The sequence below is a fragment of the Hyposmocoma kahamanoa genome, unplaced genomic scaffold (assembly GCF_003589595.1).
Source record: "Hyposmocoma kahamanoa isolate Upper Pololo Valley unplaced genomic scaffold, ASM358959v1 102, whole genome shotgun sequence".
In the NCBI taxonomy this organism is placed as follows: Eukaryota; Metazoa; Arthropoda; class Insecta; order Lepidoptera; family Cosmopterigidae; genus Hyposmocoma; species Hyposmocoma kahamanoa.
Window position 1 is genome coordinate 1,776,945 of NW_020653337.1, and position 8,295 is coordinate 1,785,239.

Below are 8,295 nucleotides of genomic sequence, written 5' to 3' on the forward strand. Positions count from 1 at the left end.
GGATTTTTTTGACGATTTTCAATAGCAAGTTCATTGAAAAAAGAGCCTAATATATTATTATGATAATAAAAAAAAACTATTACATTGATAATTGAAATGAATAGCCAAGCCATTTGGCACCTTTTCAATCAACTTGTTATTGACTATCATCAGAAAAATCATGTTGAAATTATCCCGTGTGCAACGCGACATAACCTGTTGCGTAAACTGTCACCCCTACCGCGCCCCGCAACTATCTCACGTACCGACTCTATTAAGCCATAGGCCTGTAGTATTAGTTCAATTGTGCGACATTTTCCAACGGGACTTCCAACAGTTGGAGTTAGAACTTCGGAAATTATAAGCTTGTATCTGGAAAATCTACTTGCAGTGACAGCCGGCCGTTCGCCGGGTCTTTTTTGTACGGCGGGTCAACCGTCGTCCTCTTTCCACGACCTCCCGATCTACATCTTTGATCTTCACCAGTTCTTGTCCTAAAAAACAACAAGTTGTGCGATTAATTTTGGCTACAAATTAAAAAAACTTTTATGAATTCGTTTTCTGTTGCTCTAACGAGTAGATGCCGCGAATATTCGCCTACATTCGGTATTCGACCGATTCGATCACTTTTTGTAAAATAATTCCAAATCATGAAAAAAAGGCGCAACCCTCCAGATCCGAGATTTCCCAAATTTTTTATCTGATAGACCACGTATCACTTTATTTCTGTTTTGCGTAGACCCTACTGCCTTTCTATTAATGATTTTTGTACAAAATTAACTTAAAATGCTTGTTTGACAGCTGTCATAGCTGTAGTGAGAAAGTAAACAAAATTGATGTTAAGGGCATTTTCAAATTAGATGCACTGTCTATCCCCAAACCAGTTATTCCCGTCTCCAACGCAATAGCATGAAGAACGGTTATTGTGTGCTAGCTAAAGATGGCTGCCCACGGCCTGCGATTACACGGGCTGCGCCACGCACCGGAGGCACTCTTCCCACGACGCGTAGACGCGAGCTCGCACGGCGCGGCCCGTGCACCCACGGACCGTGGGAAGCCAGGGTTACGGCGGCGATATTATATTATGAATATCCAGTGTTTGCATATATACATCACAATACATAAGGTATCTTGACAATCACGACGTTAACACCAGTTTAAATAAATGCAATAATGAATAACTATGAAAATTATGAGCTTTTTAAGAGTTTTTTGATTATTTAATAACAATCGTGCGTTTTGTACGGTCAAAAATGGAAGTTTAACAAGAAGAAAAGTTTCGATTCTTAATTATGCTATGATGTTAATGTTAGACAACATCACATGCATTGGTCTGATCCCAAAGTAAGTAACTAAAGCGCTTATGGAAATCGGAAATAACGACGGTACCACAAACACCCATACAATAATGTAATGTGATGATATAGGAGTAGGCTACACACCGATGGCGCGAAATAATTCTTCGATGTTCGTGGCGGTCTTAGCGCTAGTCTCCATGAAAACTAGCTCGTTCTCATCGGCGTACGCCTGCGCCTCCTCAAACTCGACCATGCGCCTGGCAGCCATGTCGATCTTGTTGCCGGCCAGCGCGATCACGATCGACGACGACGACTGCTGCAGCTCGTTCACCCAACTCTTCGCGCAATCGAACGAGAACTGCAGCAATAAACGACATATATCCTAACGTAAGCAACGGCGCTTAAGTCTCTCCATAACTCAACGTTAAGCGGGCACCGGGTGAAACGTGTTTTGGTAAAAATAAAAAAAAATTGTCAGTTAAGTGATTTTCAACATTTTTCAAAAATAATTATGCTTATTATCACTTAGTTCAGTGACATATTTTTTGTGTTATATTTACCTGTAGCGAGATCTCTAGGCGCAAATAGCAGTATCTCGCGCTTTAGGGTGCGTACAAATCTGGCAAATGCGAAAAGCTCGCGAGCTGCGCACGTGTACGTACGTAAAGCGATCTGTTCGCACGCCACATATAGTAACATGTATTTAAGTGCACGCATGCAGCGCGTTCGCGGCGCATTCTTCTGATCTGTACGCACCCTTATGTCGCTCTCGCGCAAGTCGCGTCCTGACGTGCTAGCCCTACAGAACTGATATACTCTAGCTTCTCGCCTGGTTCCCGCTTGACGTTGAATTTTAGGACAACCTGTATGGGTTATACATATATACGTTATAGGTACCTATAAGGCGTACGCCTATCTTTACCTTGCTGGTGATATCATAAACGACGACAGCCGCCTGTGCTCCGCGGTAATACATCGGCAACAAGCTGTGGTAACTGCAAATCGTAATTATATTTTATTATACGCGGTGTCTCACGCGCCTATGCGACACGGAGAGAAAGTACGTTATATACCAAATGCGAAAAAATAGTACATTATTGCAGAGGCCGGAAGTAAGGGACTGTTGGACGAGTATGGGTTACAAAGCCGAGCGCCAGCCAGGATTAATTAATACGAGTCAAGCAATCCCCGTTCACGCCGAGGTATGTATGGTGTTTTTCTCATTGTGAGGAAATAATAAAGGACTAAAGAGAGGAAGATGTATAACAGAAAAATTAAAAAATATATTTATTAAAAGTACCTAATATTTGACACTTTTGACATATGGCTAATATTTAAAAAAAGTAGGCGGTACAGGTAAGTATTTTTTAATCTCGCAAGTACGAACACTGGGCAGTTGGCTGCTGGCAGTTTAGAGCAGCGGACAGTAATGAATTTTCATACTTAAGCCGGGTTTTCACTGAAACTGAGTTCACTCGGATGACTACTTGGACGCCACTCGTAACGCATTCATTGGATGCCGACATCCGAGTGCGCTTGGATCACGTTACAACAAGGTTTTTACTATACGAGTACGCTACACGTTAGGAGTAGCGGTAACGGCCTGGTAGTCATCCGATGTACTCATATTGTGTAAACCGGGCTTTACTTTGCAGTCTTTGGTTGGGAAGGAGTCGCACGGTCCATAAATTACAAACTTTTCATGTTCGTTTTTTGAAAGTAATGCAAACATTTTTTTATAATAATAATAAATAAATGACGCACACACTCAACGTAGCCCCGCACTAGGAAAACCTTGTGTCGCGGGCGCCATGGACACGCACATAGACATAAATAAATGTAGGCCATACAAATATTTCTCCCGGCCCGAGAACCGAGGTCCCAACCTCTGCGTGGCAGTGCGGCATGGTAACCGTTCGGCCACGGAGGCAGTTCCGAGATTTCCGAGCATGTTTGAGAAAAAATCCTTTATTAAAAGTAAAGGATAGAAAATGTGAATTGTAAGAATTAATTAATTCCGTTTAAATAACATAGCATAGTAAATTGAAGGGGCACCGAACAAGCTTGAAACTGTCAATATATCTACGGTATTTGTAATTAATTTATCAAATGTTCAAAAAGTGATCCATCGTCTAGTATGGAAATTGTCAACCTTTTGATTAGTTCGCTGATCCGAACTTTTCATATCTTATTGTGATGAATATTCGAAGCAATAGGTAGGTCAAATTACCTACATCTTTTAAATTTTTATTGAATTGATATTCAATTATTTTTTGAAGGATTTTTTTCTGAGTGTTCGATCTTTCTATTAATTATACTTACATCTTGTTTATTAAATGTTCCACACAACTGAACCGCTCCAACGTCAAGTTCTTCCAAGGGATTCTGTCTGAACCGTTGTCAAAATATGCAAAAATGTTGTGACATGGTAAATCGGCGATAGTTAACCATTGACTTACAATTGACTTACTTATTATATGGACGTCGGGTCTGCGTTAAAAAGTGTCCGAACTTATAGGGCGTTAAAATCGTATACAGAGCGTCATTCACGCTCTAGTCTTCGTTTGTTCGACTGACAGCGAAACAAGCAAAATTAGACAGTACTGCGATGACATTACAATTTAAATTCAACGTTTTAGGTTTTTCATATTCCTTTTAACGTTTAAATAGGTTGACTTGGGATATTTTTTTCCTGGTTTTTGTATTAGACCCGTCGTCCATATAATTGTAAGTCAATGTAGTTAACGTAGTATTTGTAATGTAATAATAATATAAAAATAATTTGTACTGTAAATTGCATGACAATTAAAATAATGTTGAGAGAGACTGGCGTATTCTCTATAACAAAGGTGCTAAAATTAAATGAAGATTTTAAAAAAATCTTCCACGTGTCCCCAGGAAAAAAAATCTAATAGTCAGGTCTGGAAAGACATGTGTACCGTTCCAGGAAGTAATTATTAAGGCGAGTTACCGGAGGACAAGCGCAAAAAACTGTTGTTCTAGATAAAATATGGTTTAGGTAGGTTTGTAGGTTTTAGTTACTTTGGTTTTAAAATACCAAGAACTGCTATCGCGGCCTAAATGTTATCTTGAAAGTATCTAGTACACTAAATCCAGCTCTGTAAATATGTTTGTAGCATTCTGCCGTAATTACTTGGAAAAAGATAAGTGTTGAGAATTCATTCTTAACACTGCCTACAGATATCTTGTGATCTACAAAGTCGAAAGTATTTATTGCGTGCATGTGTTACATAATGCTTTTAAAATTACAATAGTATCAACATGACCCCGTTAAGGCGCCGCAATTAAAAAAATATATATTAATTAAAATTTCAAAAACAACAATAATGAAATAATTTTAAACAAAAGCTAATAAATTAAAAAATAATAATGATAATAATAACATAACATGATACTTTTGATGCAGAATGGTACAAAAAGGAGTAGGTTGGTAGTCGTCTGTCGGTCGGTCGGTAGTTCTTCAAAAAACTGCTTCAGGCTGTAGTTAACATTTTCCTATCAAATGAGCCTTTAGTTTAATGAATAAATAATATTGGGTCTGGGGTGATATATCCTTAGGAATTTTGTTATAAATTTTAATAGCCATTACATAAGGTCCCAAATGGCACATTTGTAATTTCGACCTTTTTTTTGTTTTCGACCTAAGTAGTGCTAAGCTATTTTTATGTCCGAGTTTCAATGGGTTCTTAGAAGGTTGTACCCGCTTTTATATTATAGCTCTATAATATAAAAGCGGGAACCTAGTAGATGCTCATCTACTAGGTTCTTGGAGATATCTTTATGGAAGATTAAGGGGGTCACGAAGTCGGCTTTAGCCAGTCAGCTTTATGATCATGCCATAAGTCTTTTTCTCTCTTATTATATGGACATAGAGCACTCCTAAGTGATTACAAATCTGGCGAATGCGCTGTTGGTGTGCTGCGCGCGCGCTGCGTGTGCGTATTAGGTACGTGCGCCTCTGTTATCACATTGCACGCAAAGGAAGTAAGTATAGATGGCACGCGAACAAATCGTACAACGTAATGCACATGTGCAGCTCGCGGGCCTTTCACAAACAGGCTGTTCACCAGATCTATATGCACCCTAACATAGACAATAGAATTAAGTACCTCTAGCATTTGTTAAGATATATATGTGCTCCTTGGGAATAGACAATTTGTGTCTCCCAGTGTTCCCAAAAAATTTGGCGCTTATTTATTTCTCTCTTGAGTTGGGTGCAATTTGTGCTTGTCTATGTGTGTGTCCATGACACATGCGACATAGGGTGTCCCTAGTGCGGGTCTATGAAAAAAAAATGTAAAATTATTGAGAAGCTACAAATCTAAATTTAAAAAAAAGTACGAAATAAACCTAGCACTTATTTCGCATTTCATATCAAATAGTTTCGTTATATTTTGATATGTCGAGTGACGTTGCTTTTTACATTTGTCGACTACCCAAAAAGAATTTTTGAACTAAATCACTTTAAAATTTCGGGTGTGAAATGACGATCTTACCGCTCCTGTCCCGCAGTGTCCCAAATATGTAACATGACAGTTACATTATTGAGATTTAAGGTATGTGTAAGGAAGGCAACGCCGATGGTATACTGCTCGCTGGCATTGAATTGGCCCTTGACGAGGCGAATCGCGAGCGAAGATTTGCCCACGTCACACGCCCCCAATAACACCGTCTTATATGGACGTTGCCGCAATCTCGGCACGACGTTGACGTCAAGTCGCTCGGCTCTGCTGTGTCCATTCCTCGGCATCTTTTTGTAAAACCATCACGGTTGGTGAGAGTGCAAATAACACACCTTATCTTATATCTTTTTTATAAATACTTAATAAGTAGTTATTTGTTATGCAAGGCTGCAAAGTTATTGTTTGACGCCAGTGCTTTTAAAAACCTGAGCAAGCGAAGGATCGTAAGATTGAACCACGAGCGAGTAGCTCGAAAATAGAAGCCTCAGCCTAGCGAAGGTTTCAAGGCACGAGGCGCAAAACAAGTTTGCTGCCGACCGAAACACACAACTTTTCACCTCACTATAGCGAGGAAAATGGTAGATGAAAGAAAAACAGTTAAACTATAAGTAAATTAGTTATCGTTGTCTATTTTAATGTCAACAATAATAAGAATAAACTATACCAACGGATTTATATTACATAAATAATATACGACAAATCGCGTAGTTCAATGTGTCATTGTTTTTTTTTTTCATCGAAAGATAAAGTTATGTGCACCACAGTCCGTCGTCATGTTCGAATTTCAAAAACGATTTTGGGCGCAGATTTCTAATGAGAAAGAAAAATTTTCCGAGCTAGTGAGGTGAAAAATAATTTCGCCTCCATCTCACCTCACCTGATGGTATGTGACGATGAGAACAACGATGGAGGATATACAACACAGACATATATCTAAATAATAGACGCTGCAAGTGTACCTAAGTACTTCGCGTGCCCAATGTAAGCTACAGGCTGTCCCAAAACTCAACGATAACCTGGGAATAGGACGTTGCCTAGTTTGTAACAACCCAGAAAAAAAATATTTAAAAAATCCGAGTGAAAAACAAAAGACAACACCCGAACGCATGACAGGCACAACGCCGAATAAAAACAATTACAAGAAATTACAAAACTACCACGTTGCTACCTGCACATAAAAATAAATATAACTGTCTCGCTCGCACATTTAAATTATTTTACTGCCATCTCTTTCTATTAATTCAAGGTACGGTGGTTTATGTTAAAAATTATTAAAATTATAATTTATTTTCTTGTTGTTACATTTTTTACCTAAATGTCGTCTCTAGATAGCGTTAGCAGTGCTGGTCTATTCTCGCTGCAAACTTAATGGTGTATACCCCCCCCCATACTTACTACATGAATGTGAAACCTAAATTAACCTTAGAGGCGCCGAAAGCCATTTTCACTTAGAAAAGGTAACCTTTTTAAATTGGCCCCTTTTTAGAAAAACCAAGATTATTTTTTTCCAAGAAGCATGACGTAGAAGGTTTTATACCATTTTAGAATCTTGATTAGTTGCACCAACTTTTGTAACAAGTTGCCATGATAGTCCAGGTACATTTTTTTACAGTATGGGGTGTCAAAGTTACCTTGAAAAAAATCTGCTCAAAATTAAAAAAATAATTAAATACAGTATTTTTTGTGTTGAAACTTTCGCAATTCGGGCTTTCTTTGGCATTGTGCTCATTAGCTGGGCTATTTTACCGTTATAAAAACCAGAACATCAAAATTAGCAAATTTGTAATTGTAGTACTTAAAAATGGTATACAGGACGTACATTTTCAACATTTTTCAATAAAATGCTTATATCACAAAAAAATGACTCCTATTTTTTCAATATAATATAAATATTTTTTCTGGGTTGTTACAAACTAGGCTGTTCACGTGCACGTGACGTAAACAGACAACCTGACCGGACATTTGCTAAGTGATGACAATAGACTACTCAGCAGTGCAATGACCGTTCTGAACTAGGCTGCTGAGTAGGGTAGTTAACTTTATGTATACATTTAAAAATAATATTGTTTATAGTCACACACACCTAAATACCGTTTTGTATAAACAGCTTAAGTTTTGTAAATAAAACTCTCTTTGAATTCAGACATCAACGCTGTCTTATTGACAACGAAGCACTCCTGACTACAGCATCCTCTCACTGCGACCAAGACACCTTTAGCCGTTAGCTTATCTGATCAGTCTTGTGAGTCTGTGAGACTGGCAGTGAGAAAACCATTTCCTAAAGCACACTTATCCTGCCCCCTTTCCGTCTCTTGCCTTAGGTCGCACGGTGACAGGCTTCCCCTACTATTTATATAAGTATATATTCCGTAGCGTATGGTTAGGGCTAGGCTGTTAGGTAGGCAACTAGGGTTGTTAGTGATAGTACAGCTTTCCCTGACCACTCATGTATAGCCAGCTAGCTACAGCTAGGTAGTTGACTGTACATAGGCAACATCCTGTTCCCAGGCTATTGTTGAGTTTTGGGACACCTG

At 38.7% G+C, this 8,295-nt stretch overlaps 1 protein-coding gene across 1 annotated transcript in view; it reads right to left on the minus strand.

Moving 5' to 3' along the window:
• Window positions 1–281: 281 nt before the first annotated feature.
• The window catches only part of LOC113234627 (ras-related protein Rab-5B-like), a 9,013-nt gene continuing 999 nt past the window's right edge, over window positions 282–8,295 (minus strand). Inside the window, exons 2-5 of the mRNA XM_026469987.1 lie at window positions 5,795–6,048; window positions 2,200–2,272; window positions 1,422–1,635; window positions 282–473 (exon numbers count right to left, since the gene is read on the minus strand). Coding sequence (XP_026325772.1) covers window positions 361–473; window positions 1,422–1,635; window positions 2,200–2,272; window positions 5,795–6,048 — 654 coding nt within the window. The 3' untranslated portion in view covers window positions 282–360. The remainder of the gene's footprint in view (window positions 474–1,421; window positions 1,636–2,199; window positions 2,273–5,794; window positions 6,049–8,295) is intronic.